The 20,680-nt window shown below is 37.5% G+C and overlaps 3 protein-coding genes across 3 annotated transcripts; 2 read left to right on the forward strand and 1 right to left on the reverse strand.

Moving 5' to 3' along the window:
• Window positions 1-2,605: 2,605 nt before the first annotated feature.
• LOC103318624 (C2H2 type zinc finger transcription factor family) lies at window positions 2,606-5,336 on the forward strand. The gene has a single exon (XM_008220030.2). It carries the CDS (start codon window positions 3,131-3,133, stop codon window positions 4,949-4,951), a length of 1,821 nt encoding a protein of 606 aa, XP_008218252.2. The 5' UTR covers window positions 2,606-3,130; the 3' UTR covers window positions 4,952-5,336.
• Window positions 5,337-9,579: 4,243 nt separating this feature from the next.
• LOC103344537 (WPP domain-interacting protein 2) lies at window positions 9,580-13,889 on the reverse strand. The gene is made up of 3 exons (XM_008248135.2): window positions 13,652-13,889; window positions 12,287-13,468; window positions 9,580-10,553 (listed from the first exon to the last, which is right to left on the reverse strand). The coding sequence occupies exons 2-3, from the start codon at window positions 13,380-13,382 to the stop codon at window positions 9,808-9,810; spliced, it is 1,842 nt and encodes a 613-aa protein (XP_008246357.2). The 5' UTR covers window positions 13,383-13,468; window positions 13,652-13,889; the 3' UTR covers window positions 9,580-9,807.
• A 3,297-nt stretch (window positions 13,890-17,186) lies between these two features.
• On the forward strand, window positions 17,187-20,312 carry LOC103344547 (P-loop containing nucleoside triphosphate hydrolases superfamily protein). The gene has a single exon (XM_008248145.2). The coding sequence runs from the start codon at window positions 17,187-17,189 to the stop codon at window positions 20,184-20,186; it is 3,000 nt and encodes a 999-aa protein (XP_008246367.2). The 3' UTR covers window positions 20,187-20,312.
• The last annotated feature ends 368 nt before the right edge of the window (window positions 20,313-20,680 follow it).

The following is a 20,680-nucleotide window of genomic DNA, read 5'->3' on the forward strand; positions in this document are numbered from 1 at the left end:
GATTGAGCATGAAAGCTGCCTGGTTATGGAATTTTGATTATTTGCAGAAGGAATTAATCCATCTATCACACCTTTTTTTCCGAACTCTAATAATATTCAAACAAATTATATATTTTTATGCCCAACAGGGAAACATAAACTGAGTTTTGATTGGCGTAAAGTGTTGTTGAGTCGATCCTTAAATAATATTACTAATTTAATTACGCGTTTATGAAACTCCAAACTCAACTTTTTGCTCTCAAATTTCCTCATAACCGTCTAACATAAGCAAAAACTGAGATAATAACCTTTTTAATTGAGAAAAAAACACTGATCAGAGATAATATATTGTAGCCTTGAAAATTATGAATCCATCCATCTAATATCAACCAATAACAAATTAAGCATAAAAATAAATTTTTTTTAAAAAAAAACTAATTAGAACATGACAAGTACTAAATTATCAACCCATCAATTTTAAAGAAATTTTTTATCATGTTACTAAGGAAGAACCAAATTATTGTTAGAAGAATACTTGAGTCTATGGTTCGTGTGAACGTGAGTGATTGATAGTTATTAATTATTATGAATCCCTCTCAACTTCGTTTCTATTCATACTTGTTTGGGTAACTAGCATTAGCAAAACTCTCTTATCGCAAACAAACTTCGCTTAATTATGCGGAATGGAGTCACGAAGATAATGGTTGAAAGTAACTAAATATACCATGGTATGTTCTATTTTTGTAAATGGCCCTGTCCTCCCAACATAGAACATACCATGTCCATGTATCCTATTTTTCCCTTGAAGTTCTAATTTGAAAATCGTGCATGTCATAAAAGTTTTCAAGCCTAAATAAAAGGTAATTATTATTTAATAGATTACAAGCTTAGCATATCTTTTTTGGCTTTGATAGAGAAAATGTGTGAAATGATTCATTACATTGGTTTGGATAAACTCTTGAATGATGGTTAGCCATCAATTCTCATTTTCTCGAGAGTTTATCCGAAGTAATGAATTCCTTCACACATTTTCTCCCTCAAAATTAAGAAAAGATATGCCAAGCTTAGCTTGTAATCTTTTAATTTGTAAGCATGAAATATTTTAATGATATGCAAGGATTTAAATAAAACTTTGTGAGCTGTAGAGAAAAGAAAACCATTGACACAAAAAATCCTATGTACCAAAGTAATGAATTCTTTTCTCTATCACAACCAATATCTTTCACGCTTTTTTTTTTTAATATCAAATTCAAAACCAATATAATAGACTTTGTTCTATCAAAATAAAAGAGTTTAAGAGCTGTTAATTGGTTAGATAATGCATAAGCAAGGGACGTGACCCAATTTTAAAATCATTGCTCGTAAAATTCCACTCAGTCACATACATACATTTAGGATTAGTTCTTTTTATAATTTTTTTTAGTACAAGCGATGGTTTAAACTACAGGAGAATGAGGGTTTCTCACATACACACAATCAAGATGGCATGGAGATTTGAACTCAAAAACTTTGCCCTTTACAACTGGGCTAAACCCTGTTGGTTATAGGTTTGTCTAACTTGCCTTAAAATTGACCAAACAAAAAACTTGCCATAAACATGGGATTAAAAGTTAAAACTGAGGGGTAAAATTGGAAACGTGCATGGAGGCCATTGAAAGGGTTGAGAAACAGCGTGGAAACAAAAAGATAGAGGAAATAAATTGCAAAATTTTCTCCGGTGATTACTAATTACTTATAGAGAGACTATAAAAGGGATAATAATGACATTTATTAAAATAAGAGATGGCGATAAGCAAGGATTTTGAAACTAACCCAAGAAAGACTTCCCACTTCGCAAGGTTTCTTGCCCTTTCTCCCTCTCCTTGTTAGGGTAGGAAAATCCCAAAACGATTTCATCCCAAAAAGAAAAATCAGAGAATTAATTAATTAATTAATTAGTGCTTACAAATGGTAATATTACAAGAAAATAATAATAATTTTTGGATTTTGAAGCCTAAATTTTGTGAAAATTTGAGAGATTTCGGGTTGTTTGGCCTGGAGTATCTTCCAAGGAAAACCTCAAATTCAATAAGCAAAATCAAAAAAGGAAAGAAAAAATTTATTTTAAAAAAAAGAAAAGAAAATCTAAAAAGCCTTAATCTTTGGGGCAGGTTTGGTGGTGGGTAGAAACTATATAGTCAGTGTTTTAGTGCCTCCTAAATAGTCGTAGTGAGTGGCACACTTCACACTAAACAGTAATTAGTTTTGTTTGGAGACTTGAAGTCTTCGAGTCTTCTAATTTGTGCTGGTTTTAGTGGTTATGGTTTTCATGTGCACTGTCTCTCTCTCTCTCTCTCTCTCTCTCTCTCACCCACACACACACACATTCAGTCAGTGACTCAAAATTTTATGAGAATTTGGAGCTTCTGAAAGAACGGAATTACAGGCCGGACAGTCAATTTCCCACTAACCAAAACTCACAAAAGAGCAGTTAAAAAACACATAATAATATTAATTATAAAGCTAATTAAATTAATAATATCAATATTAATATTAATCATCCTATAACAATCTGGTGACTTAAAAGACCAAAGGCCTGGCCAACTGCTGCAGAATTTGGAAAGCCCCTATCTTTTGGTCTCTCTATCTCTCTCTCTCTCTCTCTCTCTCTCTCTCTCTCATCTCTCTCTCTCTCATTCTTAATATCTCTGATAGCTCTTCTGGGTTGGTTTGGTTTCTCTGCTTCTTTCCTGAGCTGTTTCCTTTGGGCCTTATTTTGAGCTCTAATCTATGACATCAATAGCTGGAAGCCACAGAGTTTCCTTGTTTTCTTTCCCCTCTTAGCGTTCTTGATTTTAGGAAGGTCAGGATTTTCAGGACTATAATTACCTTAAACAAGATTATGATCAAAGATGCTTAATTTGCTTCTCAGCTAAGCTACCCTTTTATATGCATATAATCTCTATCTCCTTGTAGGGTTTGTGTACTCATATATGTGCTTCTTGCTCTAGCTCCCTCCTTCCTCCTACCCACCATATCTTCTCTCTCTTTCTTTTCTTATCACCCACGCACCAAAAAAAGAAAGAAAAAAAAAGGAGAGAGCTTGGTCTTCATAATCCTCAGTAGCTGCGGTTTCACACACAATTTTTTCTGAGCTGGGTTTTTTTCTCCAATGGATATTGAAGACCAAGAGACTCGGTTTCCGCCACGAGCTGGCGATCAAGAACAACAACCCAACAAGAAAGCAAACCAAGAGACAGAGAGCAACAATGGAGGACTATTTGCCAAGCTCAAGTTCCCAAAGCCAGAACCTTTAGACCAAGAACGCAAATACCCAGCTCCTCCTGAATTCACTCGAATCTGTGAGGTCTGCAACAAGGGGTTTAGCTCAGGTAAGGCACTTGGAGGTCACATGAGAATGCATGTTCAAGCAAACAGAGAACTGTTTCAGGCTCGCAAGAACAAGTTTCAAAAACCCACCAAGATTCTGAAGCCCAACAATTCTGATGTTAGCAGCTCGAATGGTGGTGGGGGTTTTGGGGTTGAAGGTAATAGCAATAGCAGCATGAAGCCTGATTGCTGTGTTTGCGGCAAGAACTTTCCGTCTATGAAGTCTCTGTTTGGGCACATGAGATCACATCCTGAGAGAGAATGGAGGGGAATTCAACCTCCTCCAACAATAGCCAAGAACAGCTCGTCTTCTACTTTATCAGATGCTGGGCCTCAGAACAACAGTAAAGCTGATGATCATCAGATTGACTCTGCTGCTACTCCTGTTGGGTCCAATAATTCTGCTCCTGATCTGTCCAAGACTCTGCCTGGTTGGTCTCTCACTGCTAGGAGAGGTAGGAAAAGCATTGGCTCATCAGGCAACTCTGAATCTGTGTCGGGATTGGATTTGAGTCTCGGAGTTGAAGAGCAGATGGAGGAAGCTGTTCATGATCTTTTGATGCTAGCTCAATCCAATCCCCGCTTCTATGGATTGTCAGATAAGGGAAAAGGAGCTGAGATGTGTGAGGCTACTAACAGCAATTTCTTCATCACCAACAACAGCAACCAGGCTGATTACATCAAGGACAAAAACCAGGTAATTGATTATGAGGGGGCCTCAAAGAAGAGAAAAGGAACTGAGATGTGCTTTCCATCCAAGAACATGAAAAGTGAGAAAAAATGGTTTGATGAATATGATGGTGTGAAAGGGAAGGGTGTTGTGGGAATTGGGTTTGGTCCAGAAAAGTCACCAGTGAAGAATTTCTTGAAGTTGGGACCAATGGAGGACAACAAGAACAACAACATTGAAGAGGAATTATCAGACAGTCAGAACTCTGAGAGCATTGTGCTTGCCAGCATGAAGAGGAGGAAGAGGAGAAAGATGAAATTGGTAGACTTGGAAGGAGTGGTTGGAGAGATTATTGGTGCTCAGGGTCATCATCAAAGTCTCCATCAGAAGCTCAGATACAAATGCAGTCTTTGTGGCAAGTCTTTCCCAAGTCATCAAGCATTGGGTGGCCACATGTCCAGCCATAACAAGCTCAAGAACAACAACAACAACAACATCATCGTGAACCATTCATCTCTGGATGATCAATCTGCCTCTGCTGATGAGACAGCTGCTGAAGGTGGGCATAATCTTGATGAAGCACAAACAACCATGGCACTTGATCAAGATCATCATGTGGCTGGTGCTGGCTCTGGCTCAGGAGCAGGAGGACTAGGAGCTCATCAAGCTCATCACCAATGCAAAATCTGCGACAAGATTTTTCCAACAGGTCAGGCCTTAGGGGGTCACAAAAGGTGCCATTGGACTGGGCCCACTGAGCAGCTGCTACTTCAGTCCAGTCAGGCAGCTTCACCAGGTGAAGCAAGCCAAAACGCAGGTCGTAAAGTTCTCAACTTTGACCTCAATGAGCTTCCAGCTATGGAGTTTGAAGAAGGTACAGATCAGTCTGGGGCAGCTGGCTATGCAACTTCTTCTCACAATTCAGTAACTTAGTCAGCTGAAGCTGAGATTTTTTCTTCTGGGTCTCTGAGTCTCTTTGGTGACGGTTTTAGGATCACTCTTTTGCAGAGGTCAGTAGCAGCTCTGTTTTTGGTTTTCTGATAGTCGAGTTAGTTTTTGTCTGGTAGTCTAGTTTTTGCAGCAGTGAAAGGCACTTGCATTAGAAACCCTATGTTGTTTCCACATTGCTCAAGGTGGGGTCATAGGCTCCTTGTCTTTTTATGCTAATTTTCTTCATGTAAAGCATGAATGATGGTGCTCAAGGGTTTTTGCTTTAGTGAAGGAGGTTTCCAAATGGTCCTAGTGTTTTTACTCTGGGATGGAGATCATGTAAAGATTCTGCAATTCTGCATATATACAGTCTTCCTTTTTGGTCACATTAATTTCTCTACTTTTTCTTTCATTAATTTTCTTGTTATAATCATATCTCAAATCTAATTTTCTTATTGATTATGTGTGTGTGCATTTGATTATCATTTATTTATTTGTGATGTGAGGCTAATAACATAGCACTGAGTATGTAGTGGAGGTCCATAACAGGTAGCCATTTTTTTTCTAAAAGTCAAGAGACTTCTCTTCTTCCCAATAGGAGCTTTCACCCATTAACCTTGTTTGCAAGAAGAGCCAGTCTTTTTCTCTTGCTCAATGTATATACACACATAAAGTTTTCTTTGAGAGAAACCAAGAGAAGCATCCAAGTCTCCAAAAGCAACTTGTGAGAGTTTGGGAACTTGGTGTATCTTCCACATGAACTACTTGTGGGGTCAGTTTTGAAAAGGTCCTGGTGTACTGATAGAGATGTAGAATTTTTTATTTATTTATTTCCACATCATCATATAATTTAATTGCAAAACATGAGTAGCCTATTTTTTAAAACACACAATTGTTAATTCCTCTCCAGCTTGAGCTTTATAGCATCTATTCTCACTTTATGTGAGTTCATTGTGACCAGGTCAGCAAAAGAATATGAACAAGAAACCAAAGTGTCTAGAGTCATGTATATTACTTGCGTATGTGTATGAGTACATATACATGTATAAATATGTCAAAATCTAAAAGCACCTCATTGACACAAATGAAATGTTATGCTAACATGTATTTTCACATTAGTAAAACTACTTTTCTCTCATTTGCTTACCACACTTCTCGTAGAAACGAAACTCACTTGTCTAAATATTTTGCACTTGTAAATATAGGTAAGATTAGTTGGTCAAAATAATACGTCCGCCTCATTGCACTCGAGTTTGAAACATGCGTGCAAGTATATGTTCATTTACATAGACAAATCTCACACGGGTTTCACATAAGTTACATTTTATAACAGATACAATATGATCAGTAAATATGGTCAGATTAGGAAAGGCACTTATTTATGTTGTAATGTAATGATAGCGGGGGAAGACTGGGACTGTGAGTCTGTGAGGGGTAGGATGCCTTAGCATTTACATTTAGCATATAGAAGAAAAAGGGGGCTATGGCTCAACTGTTTTCTTGACAAATTCTCGTGACCTCAAACTTTCTATACAAAATCATTTGACTTTCATATCCATTGCCACCTTTCTCACGCCATTTTCTTAACTGCCAAACAATACCCATGTACCATAATATATATGGGGGCCAACTCTAGCTTGCTTTCGTGTCTTTATGTCATTGGTCCTAGGATACAAATATATATTATATTAGTTTGGATTAATTATTGATTAAAATATTTTCTAATTAATGCTAAAATTCTGTTTCTTGCACATGGTTCTTTTTATATACATTTCCTTCTTTTGGTGGGATTCTTGTACTTGTCTCACTTTATCCGCAATCTGATTCTGATATTCATGTACAGAACAGAGGGTTGGTGGTGTTCTGTTTTCATATCTTTAAATGGGTTTTTACAAGAAATTAATAGAAAATAATTCATTTTGGAACATTTACAATTTCAGCTTAAAAGTCAAATAGTAGTAGTTGTTTATGCAGCTCTAGCACTTGCACGTTTAAGAAATTAGCACATGTTGTGCTCGATTATATATGGATGCAGAAACTCTCTCTCTTTAAGTAATGGTTTATGTACTACATTTAGTGACAAGATTATGGACCACGTCTTTCATAGGATAAATTGTTCATAAAACGTATGTCTCGTAGCATGACTAGTTATTATTATAATATAAGCAACGTACCTCTCATAAACGTATAGTGCACGGGCTACTTATGTGAGAGATGTAATTAGTAATGTGGTTAATAACGTACATAAACATATGCATGTTAAATTCAGATTTACAATCTTATGTCATTTATTAGGTCGTGCATATTGTATTGGTGAATGTATAATATCCGTGATCAATAAGTCATCATACATTGTATCTGATAAAACTTTGAATCCAAATTTAAAATCTTATGCCATTTACAACATGGGCATTCATAATAATGAATGAAACAATATTCAACTTCACAATCGACACAAAAATTTCTATTTTTCTTTGCCAATCGATTGACATATATAAATGGCTTGAAATTATTTCTTCTTGGGTTCTAAGAGCATTTACTTATGCATCCGATGTATTACATTCGATTCCCTAATTCCTCAATATCGCTTGTATAAAAAAAATTATTCATCTATTCTCTACAAACTTAAATTTTGAGGGTCCGTGATTATCCAACATAATAGTATGGGTGAGTTTTGCAATAGGTGCGCTACATTCAAAATCTCATGTTCTTTGTTAGTTTGCAAAATGAAAAATAAGGCCATGTTTAGTATTCTACTCAAAAAAGTAAATTCAAAGATCTAAAAACTTGTTTGGTATTGATCTCCAAACTATTTTTAAGAATTAAAAAAATTGAAATTAAAATCAGAAAATCAGAAACCCTAGATTCCCAAATTCAAATTCAAATTAGAAAATAAAAAACCCTAGATTTCCAAATTCAAATTACAGAGAGAGAGAGAGAGAGAGAGAGAGAGAGAGAGAGAGAGAGAGACGCTATAAAATCTCACCTTTTTTGTTTTTAATAATGGAAGTGTTTTTGAGTTTTTAAAAATGGGCCTACTAAACAGGTTTTGTCACTTTGGACTTAAAAACCTGTTTCTGAGTTTATAAAATTGAATCCAAGTAGGATACTAAACATGCCATAAGTTACTTGTGAGAGCTAATGTTAGCTTAATATACATTATTATTTATTTCTTTAACAATATAACTGTTATAAATGATTTTCTAACCGTACTTACTACTCAGTATGTGGAGAAATTCTTGAGTGAAGCAGTCCGATCACATGTGCAACTATTCTCACAGGAGAGCGAATTCACGCATTAGAGGCAGAATCATCGTGGGACAGAGTGGACACTAGTACAAGTGGTCTCCCTTTTTTGTGAGAGCAATCGCATGGTTAACGCGATCAAACCGCTCCATTCCAAAACTTTATTCGGAATGAGAAATGGGAAAGGGGACGAGCAAAGGAGTTGGATGCCGTCATGCTGGAGTAAATTCTCCTACTAGGCTCCTAGGCTCCTAGGGTAAAGTACAATTGATCAATTAGGGGATTTGTGTCCTTGGAAATTAGTAAATCTTAAAGCAAACGCAATAATACGCGTCATAGTTTTTTGTACTTTTGTACTCATCCTCGCCATTCACGCCATTCAAGGCTTCAACTCCAAATTAGACGTCTGGTCAGCAAATCTAACAAAACCTTGACTTTGAACTTCTGTGTCTGGTCGTGTACACTGCCTTAAAATACTAAAATTCATATATTTATATTTGGAGTACCATTGTCTCTACTAAAATTATTAATAAGTAGAGTCCAGTGAGATGGTCATGGTGACATGGTGCAGTATTGGGCCGCCTCAATTGAGGACTAAAAATGATGATCCTCGTAACTAAGAATTTGATTCAAAGTCTAATAAAATAACATTTTTGAGATATGACGAGGAAAAATGTTCTCTATCTGTCACGTGCGGCGGTGTATTTTAAGCCGTTGATGTGCGTGAACCCGATAGTGTATCGCATGGTGATCAATGACTTGCAATGCATCATGTTTGACTGAGAGTAGCATTGCTCGTAAGACAGTAATTATTGTAAACATCCATCAAATTTTCCCTGCTGACCTTTTAAAAGTCCGGGCTATTGGGCATAGTTTAATCATCTTGAGTTTAGAAATTGGAAGATAAAAAATTCTTAGCATATCACATTATATGTATTCCAGCCTTTCTTTGTCTTGGCGCATAAGTTATGAGTAACACAACATGGACTGAGGACCAGAGTTTATATATTGTCCTTCCAGGCTTCCACTAGATTTAGAAAATATACCCACATGCATGAAAGTAACATACTTTTATCAACAGCCTAGTCAATTCTTTTCGCAAGCAAAACCAAGGGAGAGCAACCACAGCTTTGACCAAACATTGTTGTGACTAACTACGGCGGCTTAAACGCATCATTAGCACCAATAATGACAATGACTCTAACTTAAACCATCTCCTGTCAAAAACACACATGACACCTGCAAACTAATTAAACCATTTCCTGTAGTACCAAAGAACTTTAAATAATCTCAGTTACAAGTGATTCAGTGTTCCTTCAATTTCCAATAACACAACATCCAACAGGGTAACCAAATTGAACTCGAAAATATTCAGCTTGGGAAGGTAGAAAAAGCTACGGGCATTTATATAAAATTTATAATTTTGGGATGCTTTTGTTCCTAGAAAAAAGACAAAAAAATTACAACATTGTTGCAAAAAGAAAAACATAGAGAGAAAGGAGGGAAGAAAAAGGTTCTACATGAAAAAAGATAAAATATAACATTCAAATATTTGCCTAAAGAGGTTGAGAATACACAAAAAAAAAAAAAAAAGGGCATTACTAATCACAGACTCAGGTGGGTACAGCCACCCCTTGATGGGGGGTCTGTGAGGAAAAAAACCAGACAGCGAAGCCCAGCAATATCATCTGAATAAAAAGACATGAAGTAATCTTACAAAACCTCTTCTGCATAGTGAAAACCTCTTCAGTCGCTACAATATCTCCACCATATTTCCCCAACTCCTCTGCTCGTTTCTTTAGCTTTGCAGCCCTAATTTCTGCTTCTCCAAGCTTGTTCAGCATCTGTGCTTGCTCTCCAGCCACTTCTTCTTGCTCGTTAAGTAGTGCGATTTGGCCACCTGCAGCAAACTTCAACCTCTGTGTGGTTCTTTTAATTGCAATATACTCAACCTGAGCTTCAATCATTTGCCTAAACACGCCCTCAAGTTCAGTCTCTAACTCTCGATATTTTTCCTCCTCTAAATCTATGGTACTACCTGATTCTTCTTTTGGAGACTTGCTAATGTTAATCATATCTTCGAGTTCAGCAACCTTGGACTCCTTCACCTCAAGCATAGCCCTACTCTCATCCAGCTGGCTTTCCAAAAGCTTCACACTTTGTTTCAAACCTAAGACTTGCGCTTCCAAAGACTTCGAAGAAGTTTGTCCAATATTTTCATAACCCAAATGGTCAGATAAATTTGATTCACTGATTCCCGGATCACTTGAAGAGAGGTCAGCAGGTATACCACTACCATTCACTGAATTATCACCCGGTGATAAAGGTTCCTTCCCAATCTCCCCGAATTTCTGAACCTCTGCATGAGGACACATAACTCCGTTAATGTCATGTCCTAAAAATAGCCATAACAGCATAGCAGAAATTCCCCGAAAATAAAACAATATTCTTAGAAAGCAGTCGCAAGTAGTTTCAGCAGGAACAAAAAGCCATGGCTAATAAGGAAGACAGACAGTGGTAAGTTTCAATTTTTGTAAAGCATGCAAGATGGCTCTAAATAGGAGAGGGGTAAAATCAATGAATCCACAAAACAAAAAAAAAGGTACACTAACCAAGATGGATGGTACAAGACACAAGAAATAGAAGAATACCAGTTCCCTTGAACTGAGAGCCTTCATTAGAGAATAGGAAAGAGAAACAAGGGAAGACATTACATCACCACTTCTGACTGTCTAAGAATATCAATGAATGCCAAACCATAACTTCAATGAAGTTACTAACAAGTTAAATCAAGATCTAGGCTCCTCAAAACGATTATGTATCAACCGTAAAGACTCACCACATATCCTATCACACACATGGGGCACTTAAAAGGTATTTCACAAACACTCTTTTGTTTGTACTACAGGAAAGAAATTTCTTTTTTCATGGGAAAGAGCGGGACAATTTGTCATTACCTAATTGCTAACATCTCACAAGTCCAAGTAAAGATCTATTAAATCCTTCTCTAAAACTTTTTAAGGATCTGAAAGAAAATTATCGTCCATAAATAAGAGCACTTTCAAAGCAATGGATAAGAGTATTTATAATCTATAGGAAGACATTGGAGGCAATAGCAATTGGTAAAAAGTTATGAAAAGCTCAACCCATAAGGTGCAAACAGAATTCCCTCTTATTCAACCCCACCTGAAGGACAAGAAGAAAGTGTTGAGGAAAACAAGGCCATAGTTGCTGTGATACCATAGGATAACAAGGAAGCTGTACAGAATACAAGAACTATGACACTGAATCAAAGGAAAATGAAGGAAATTTCCACATGCAAAAGCACCAAAGAAAAAGTACAAAATAATTTTTTTTTAAAGAAGACTAGCATATGGCTGCCATCGAAACTCTCTCACCCATTGATTACATAGTCTGCAGCCCTGAGCCTAGGTTTCTCCTTTTCTCTGCTCTCTCTTCTATTTCTCTTTCCCTATGCTACAACGAATTCTTAAGTAAAACATATACACAAAACCAGAGTTACATGTTATATAACCAAGTAAAAGTCTCTAAAGAAGACAGAACCTTTTTTTTCTTCCTTTTTTTTTACTTTTTTTTTTTTTTTCATTTAAGGGTCCTACAGTCTACTCTAGAGATGACCAAGAAAATTTGCTTGCCAAACAAAGATACTGTACATGTCACTTGAATTCCTAAATCTATACCCACTACAGCACATGGATCCAAAGATGGCCAATGCGTAAATAACAATGGAAAGAAAAATAAACTTTGCATGTTTACGAGAAAAATTTACATGATTAGCATTTAGCAGACAACACAATTTTGCAAGGCCAGGTTTTCCAAAATAATATTTCTATGATTTTAATATTTATTGTATTAATTCTTCTACCTTCTCCAGATCAGCACAGAAAGTAGTTAAACAAAAAAATTTGAGATAGTCAATTAACAATATGATAAATCTGATCAATCAAATTTAGGAGAACACCAACACATTTTCAGAAATATGTCTGGAAAGCAGCAAAGCAAGACAATAACACAATTGTCATAACTTTTTTTGTTTAATTTTTATCTTTTAGAGGTTTCAGATAGACTAACCTTTAGCAAGTGCTTCTTGTACAGACTGGAGATTAAGGATAGACTCAAAGAGAGGATCCTGATCTTTTAAGGACCTACGATTCTTATTTTTTTCACCCTTAACCTTCCATGGCAAGTCTGCAAGAAAGTCATCTTGAGAAAAAAATTCGGCTTCTCCTACATTCTCTTTGTTATAACCAGTTTGAACTTCTTCACTGTAGTGTTGTTCACTTGCATGAACTTCATCACTGTTTTCTCCGTCATGACTCATTGACCTTCCACTGTGCTTCCCGTTACTAGTCAGAATTGAACTCTGCATAAACACATAGTTGGAGCTTCTTGAGTCAGATTCCACGCTGGAATAAGAGTTTTCCTTCTCAACCTTGACCCTGTCTCCTCTATGCTTCTTACTGCTTTCAATTTGTACCCTTCCCTGTTGGGCCCTTTGAGCTGAACTATTCAAACTCTTTCCACCGGTACTCTTCATCCTGTTCTTCTCCCTTGCATGCCCCAATACTGCAGGCAGCTCATACTTGGCCTTTGGAACACTGGCAGCTGTAGAAGACTTGCTACTCCGATCCTCACTGTTCTCAGAATCTGCACCAGCAGCAAATGCAGAACCCACAGCAAATCTGGAATCAGAACTTGAACCATGAATTGCAAAGCCATCAACAACTCCCACATTTCTTAACATATTCACAGATCCAACAGAACCTTCACTGTTATGATTGATTTCACGGGGTGAATTCTTAGACTTAACTGGGTTTCCATTACCAGACAAACCCCGCTTCAAAACTTTACTAGAATCATCAACTGCATTGTCACTATCATCCCTAGGAAAATTTCTCTTAATCCTCTTCCACTTCTTTAAGCCGTGCCCTTTGACGGTGGGAGGTGAACCCCCACCGGGAGAGTTGGCAGCCGGCAAAGTCAAATTCACTGGCTGTGCAGTGTCAACATGATTAACTCTAGTATTTGCTACATTTTCAGTCACATTAGCACATGGCCCATTGTTCCTGATCTCATTACTACCATCATCGTTATCCTTATCATCAGCATGGAACACTGTTTGTGGGTTTACTTCATTATCTTCCGCAGATTCACTTTCCAAATCCATAATTAAGAAAAATTCAGGGTCTCTCCCTCACACCCAATTCAATGAGATCAAGAACAACAACTACCATCCCATCTCATGGCCCAAATCTAGCAAATATGTAAATGGAAATGAAATTTCGATCATAAATCACAACATACTTATATAAATGAGAGAATAAACAGATTCAGAGTAATCAATGGCTGAAAGATTAAAGTTTGGAGAATTGAATTCTGAAGAATAACATGAAGCGATGAATTCAAAATATCGGATTATTGGAATTGGGAACTTACCGTTAGAATTATTAACTAAAGCTCAGAAGAAGATGCAGGTGTTGATAATTCGAAGGGCATTGAAAACCCTAAATTGTGATCGGATTTGCGGTTTTATAGCAATCATATTTAATTAGGAATATTAAATTGTTATAATTATTCATTAATAACGATAAAAGAAAGGAATAAAGAAGGGGGAGATGGAACGTGGGGGAGACTGAGCAAGGCCACATGCACGATGGTGGGCCCATACCACACCCCGCACACCATTGGCCACCGCTGGGCATCTGATCTGGATATGACAAGGTCGGCTGCCTCTTGTTGTTTGTTGGTCATTTTGTACGGGATTCCAGTTTTGTACAAGGGTCTTGCTTATTACCCCAAACTTTCTTAATTATTGTTTTATACATTTATTAATCAACTCAATCGTCGGCAGGTGGTTACGAGTATTTATCTTGCACAAGGTTTTGTGTTTGAATCTCTCTTCGTTTCTCTAATATAAGGAAAAAAATTTGAACTCAACATAATTGTATACAAATTTATTTTTATATGGATCAAATTTTAATTTGCAGAACCTTTTTAAAAACAGAGACGTCGATTTATTACTTATTTGCCGTATTTTTAGTGGTTTATACTCTGGGCCATGTGTAAAACCAAAATGAAAAAAGGAAAAACTTATCCGTATGGGTTCTAATTCTAAAGCATATTGGGCCATATTGTGATGGTTTGGCACTATGAAGAAGACCAAGGGCCTGCAACTCTCCAAGCTTAGTATTGTGTTGCACATATGAAAAACAAACTTGATTGATATATTTCTGATCAAAAAAGCTAGATTGATATATATAGTTATTCTCTCATCTAGATGTCTATATGTTATTATTATACGGATGTCATTATAAACATGGAGAAAGCATGGAATAGTAAAAAATACATGGCGTTCGAATGGTAATAACGTTTGGATGTCAACACAAGTGAGTTTATATATATATATATAAAACAAAATGGCATGCACCTACCTAACTCATAGATTTCATATGTATTGTTACAGAGGGTCTATTTTCTTCTTTCCTAGACTTCAATATAATTTAGTTTTACAAAAATTAAGTTTGATGGATGTCCTTGTATGTCTTTATAAATTAGACTAATTGGGTCATGAAAACTCATCAAAGAACAAAATAGCATGTGCAAAGAGAATAAACCCACTCTAACTTCAATTTATTCTGGTGTGTCATTTGCTTTGTGGTGTAAATGTAATCATGAGACAATCAAACCAGCAAGCAAACATGAAAGATAGGAGAGTAATTAAATATACAAATCAGGTTTTAATAAGTTGGAAGACATATAAATACATTAATTAGTAAATTAATTAGAAATTCAAAAGGCAAAGAGCAAGCAAAGAGAGAGGAGAGGAGAGGAGAGAGTGTATAATAATTTATGGAAAAGAGACCAAGCTTTTTAAAGAGTTGAGGACGGTGGCTAAAAGAATTGTGATTGAGACATTATCTGTGTCAGTATGACTTTCCAGCTTTGCCCCAGTCATGCATAGAAATGAAAAGATCAGAAACTACGTATTTTATTTGTATATGCTCTTGCCTTTCGTGAAGCCGTAGGGTTTTATTTATTTGATTGGAGAGTAATATTGAATAAAGGCTAATGATCATTCTCTCCGCATATGCAAATGAGTATTTAGAATGATCATTATGGGTCCAAACTAAGTAGACAAAGACATCGATGGATAATTTTTTTAAATACAAACTATAATCGCATGAACGTAATCACAATTTGTGGTTGAATGGTAGGGTTGTTTGGTGTCATTAGTATGTATGATACAATGTGTAATTTGTAATTTGACGATAATATGAATTGAAAAATATTTAGAACATTAGGATAAGTGCGTTGTGTTACTCATTTAATATGAGTTGTTCTCGAATCAGAGATCTCTAACTTATTTAATAAATTGGGTGTATTTAAGTTGAAGATTTTTAAACTATCCAAAACCCGATACAAATCCTTTGTTATACCTACATAAACCATTCAAGAGAAGCCTCTTTCTTGCAATTTCTACATTTACCTCGTCCATATCCATTCCAATGATCACACCTCAATTTTTCTGTAGTGAATCTTATCATATGCATAAGAATCTAAAGATAATATAAAAAGGTGACTCCATTTGGAGTGCCCAGAGAACCCATATAGGCAAAAGAAAATCACTCTTGAATGGTAAATTCTTCAGTCCTCTCAGTGAGTCAGTTGGACTGGTCTTTGGTCCAATTTCCCATGCAAATATTATTCAAACTCTGTCGGATGACTTCATTCACTCAGAGGAAAAAACTGCATTGCCAAATATATATATAGTTTAGGAAACAATTAATATATGGTAAATATTGTTTTTTATTTATGACTAGTACAATTTGAGTTTGAACCCCATTTGGTTTGGCCACAAACCCACCCAAGTGTACAAACAAGTTGTGAGTTATGGTTGCTCTCCCAATGTCCTTTTCTCCTAGTGCTTGCTTTCTGACCAATCTTTGGCTTCTGTGACCAAGTGAGAGAAATCTCATGTTAGATTTAGAATTGAGAGAGATTAAGATGTACAGCACATAAAACAAAAATAAATTGGCAAACCCCAACACAAATTAATATAATACAAATGTTATGCATTTAACCTTCTGTTGCAACTTCTTTTTAAGCATTTTGGGTAATATTTTATGTTCAAAACCTCACAGATCCAACCCATACATTAGCAATTAGATTCCCACCCATCTCTCTCCTCTCTCTCTCTCTCTCTCCATCCAGCTTGTTCAATCACAGAAACAGAAACATAAAGACGTGGGCTTCGCAGGAGTTGCAGCAAAGTAGGGCCTTCCTTTTCATCTTAGCCTCCTATCCATCAAAGCTAAGGTAACAAATTGATTGATTTTGAGAATATTGCACCAAATATATATATGGTCATTTTTAGTTGTTATATTATGATTATATAGATCAATCAAAGCAACAACTTCAATCATAGCAAGCAAAAGCTTAAATGATTAGCATTCAAATCTTCCCAAACTATAGGCTTTGATGTAAATGCATGAAAAATAAAAAGAACCCAACTCATCATTCACTAAGGTGGATTTTCTGTGCTTCTGTTTCTAACCCTCTTGGTCAAATCTGCTCTCATCAGCTGCAGGATAGAAACAAAAGTCTGGCTCTCACCAAAGATTGGCCCACAATGGCCAGTGATATACATCAAGAGCAGAAGATTTCTCCTGTTTGAGTTTTACTGTTGCATTCATCTTCTGGCAGAGTCTTCCCACATCTGAGCCATTCACAGAAACATTGTATCTTTCAGTATATTTTTGAAACTTAAAAAGAAAGCACAGTAGAAAGCTGAGGGATTTTGGTTCCCTTCAGCCAAAAAATGATTCTTGTGAGGACCTGGGGATGCTCGGTATTCAAAGTACATTGTAGAGAGAGAGAGTAGTAACTCTTTAAGTACTAATGCTTTCTGGTGAAAAGAACTGGAAGACTGGTGTAGTTTAAATATCTGAAGTGAGATCTACCAAAGCTGCAAATGGCCATGGATGAAGAGAAACAAGCATCAAAATCTGCTAAAGCTCCCCAGAAAACTCCTCTAGACACCATGGTTTCTAGTGGGCTTACCATCAAAATAGCTTCATCAACAACACCAACAACAACAAAAACTTGTAGCAGACAAGAAACAGGTAAAGAGACCTCGCCTTCTCCAAACTTGAAGAACTCAATTGAATCCTCACCATACAACTCTCCATCTCTAGTCTCCCCACCTTCATCAGCATTTGTTTCAGCTCTTCAGTCTCCATACATTTCTCCAAGGGCCTTAACTCCAAAGGCCCAAGAAACCCAAGAGAGCTCAAACCCCACCACACAGCCTTCTCCACTGGTCTCATTATGCCGTGGTTCACAGTCAGATGACATACCAAGCAGTTCTTACACTCCACCGTCAGATCAATATGAATATTCTGATGATGTTTCTGACCCTTTGAAGCTCAAGTTTGACTCTGCACCTCCACGCATTTCTTTTTCCTTCCCTGTCCCTCGGATTTCATTTGCCAAAGGCCCTGTTTCCCCTGCTTCAAATGCCAAGCTGAGGAGCTGTGATGTGTACATTGGGTTCCATGGCCAAAATCCAAGCTTGGTGCGCTTCTGCAAGTGGCTTAAATCAGAGCTTGAGCTCCAGGGTATTGCTTGTTTTGTTGCTGACAGGGCTAAGTACTCTGATACTCAGAGCCAAGAGATTGCTGACAGAGTCATCTGCTCAGTGACATATGGGGTTGTGGTTGTTACTAGTTCTAGCTTTATCAACCATTTGAGCATGGAGGAGGTTAGGTTCTTTGCCCAGAAGAAGAACCTGTTCCCAATATTCTTTGACACTGGGCCTGCTGAAATCTTGGGTCTTCTCAACTACAGCTCAATTGACAAAGAATGTAAAGAAGCCATTGATGGGCTCATGAAGACCAATGAGTTCAAGCTGGAAGCCAATGAGGGTAACTGGAGGAACATTGTATCTAAAGCTGCCGGGGTTTTACGGGCAAAGCTTGGGAGGCAAAGCGTGTCTCAGACAGATATGGAAGGAGTTGATGAGCTGCCTTTCCCAAGAAACAAGTTCTTTGTGGGAAGAGAGAAGGAGATTATGGAAATTGAAACTGCTTTGTTTGGTTCTTCAGGGGACTACTTAGAGCAAGAATGCTCTATGACCATCATCAAAGGAGAAGCCAGTGGCCATTCTGAAGGCATAGCAGATGACGAAAGCGAAGTGGTTACCACTAGAGGAGGGAGGTACATTAATTTAGAGATGGGCAAGTGCAAGGAGCCCAATTTAGAGGCTTGGATTGAACCAGTTGTGGGAAGAAATTCATTCAAGAGGTCGAAGTACAAGAAGTCGAAAAGTGGGAATTACAAGAGCTTGGGAAGCAGTGTGATCTGCTTAAATGGGGTTCCAGGCATTGGAAAGACTGAACTTGCACTGGAATTTGCTTACAGGTATTGCCAAAGGTACAAGATGGTCTTGTGGATTGGTGGGGAAGCTAGATATTTTAGGCAGAACATATTGAATCTGTCTCAGAATTTGGGATTGGATGTGAGTGCTGATGCTGAAAAAGATAGGGGACGAATTCGAAGCTTTGAGGAGCAGGAATTTGAAGCATTCAAGAGAGTCAAGAGGGAGTTGTTCCGGGACATGCCTTATTTGATTGTGATTGATAATCTTGAGACTGAGAGGGAGTGGTGGGAAGGGAAGGATCTACATGACTTGATCCCAAGGAACACAGGAGGGTCTCATGTGATCATCACAACTAGGCTGTCCAAGGTAATGAATTTTGATGCAATGCAGCTTCCACCGTTGCCGGTTTCAGATGCAATGATTTTGATCAGAGGAAGAAAAAAGAAAGATTACTCAGCTGAGGAGTTGGAAATTCTGATGAAATTTGATGAGAAACTAGGAAGGCTGAGCTTTGGTTTGTGGCTGATTGGGTCACTGCTTTCTGAACTAGCTATTGCCCCCTCTGCTCTCTTTGAAGCTATCAGCCAAATGCAACTTGACGAAGGCTCCCCTTGTCCGTTCATAAGCATCACTGAAGAGCAGTATTACAAGAACAACTCTTTCCTAATGAAAGTCATATCGTTTTGCTTCGCCGTCTTACAGCAATCTAGTGGGATCATCAACCTTCTTGCCTCAAGAATGCTTCTTGTTGGTGCCTGGTTTGCCCCAACACCTATTTCCTTGACTCTTCTGACTACTGCAGCTAACAATATGCCCGCCACTAAAAGCCGGCTCAGGAAATGGACGAATTGCATTAGTGTTACATTTGGCTCCTGCTCTAGTTGCTTTGCACCACAAGCATGGAAGAGTGCTGAAGAAGACTCAGCCCATCTTCTTGTTAAACTAGGATTAGCGCGAACGGCCAAAAAACCATTCGGATGTTGGATCCAGTTCCATCCCATAACACAGGTATATACAAAGAGAAAAGAAGGTTTAGTAGCTGCCAAGGCAACAGTTCAGGGCACAAGGAAAATTGGCAATCCATTGGTAAACTTAGACCACCTGTGGGCTACTGCATTCCTTGTTTTCGGGTTCAAATCGGAGCCTCCTCTCGTGCAGTTAAAGGCGATTGACATGGTTTTATACATAAAAAAGACAGCCCTCCCTCTTGCAATTAGGGCCTTCACAACCTTCTCCAGATGCAACTCAGCATTGGAACTTTTAAAGGTTTGCACAAATGTACTTGAGGAAGTAGAGAAGTCCTTTGTCTCTCAAATACAAGACTGGTGCCACGGCTCCCTCTGTTGGAAGAACAAGTTGCAAAGCAACCAAAGGGTGGATGAATACGTGTGGCAAGACGTGACATTGTTGAAGGCGACATTACTGGAGACCAGGGCAAAATTGCTGCTTCGAGGCGGGCATTTCGACAGCAGCGAAGAGCTGTGCAGAACTTGTATTAGTATCAGAACAGTTATGCTGGGTCACAACCATGCTCAAACCTTGGCAGCTCAAGAAACTTTGGCAAAGTTAGTAAGAATGAGGAGCAAGATATAATGGGAAATCCTCATGTTTGAAACCAACAATCCTTTTGTTCTAAGGAACTCAGTTTTGTTAACACTTGTAATCAATCTAGTTAGTTGTAATATCAGCAATTTAGACCATATATTTTCCTTCAGGACACTACTGCAATTTGCTTACCAATATTGCACCAGAAGCAATCAGAGTGACTTTCTCAAGCAAATTAAGAGCAATAAAAAAAAAGTATGGTAGTTTGAGAGTACACCCTTAGTTTTGTTTTGTTTCATTTCATTTGATCTCCTAAAATAAATACTCAATCAAGGCAGGGTCCCATGTTGATAGCAAAGCCATAAAAGTTTGCTTGCTGTGTGACACAATCAATTATGGTTAGAGAGAGAGAGAGAGAGAGAGTGACAAAGACCCATCTTTCTTTCTTCTATCTGTGTAAATGCAGTGCATGAAATTTTATATGCAATTTGCAAAATTACAAGTACAATGAGAGCAATCTTTGAGTCTGAGCCAACAAACCC

This window comes from Prunus mume, linkage group LG1 (assembly GCF_029339155.1).
Source record: "Prunus mume cultivar Tortuosa linkage group LG1, ASM2933915v1, whole genome shotgun sequence".
NCBI lineage: Eukaryota > Viridiplantae > Streptophyta > Magnoliopsida > Rosales > Rosaceae > Prunus > Prunus mume.

Coding starts and splice junctions, on each gene's coding strand:
- LOC103318624 (XM_008220030.2), top strand. CDS start 3,131: ATGGATATTGAAGACCAAGAGACTCGGTTTCCGCCACGAGCTGGCGAT.
- LOC103344537 (XM_008248135.2), bottom strand. CDS start 13,382: ATGGATTTGGAAAGTGAATCTGCGGAAGATAATGAAGTAAACCCACAA. Junction 10,554..12,286: donor ACAAGAAGCACTTGCTAAAG/GTTAGTCTATCT, acceptor GTCCTCATGCAG/AGGTTCAGAAATTCGGGGAG.
- LOC103344547 (XM_008248145.2), top strand. CDS start 17,187: ATGGCCATGGATGAAGAGAAACAAGCATCAAAATCTGCTAAAGCTCCC.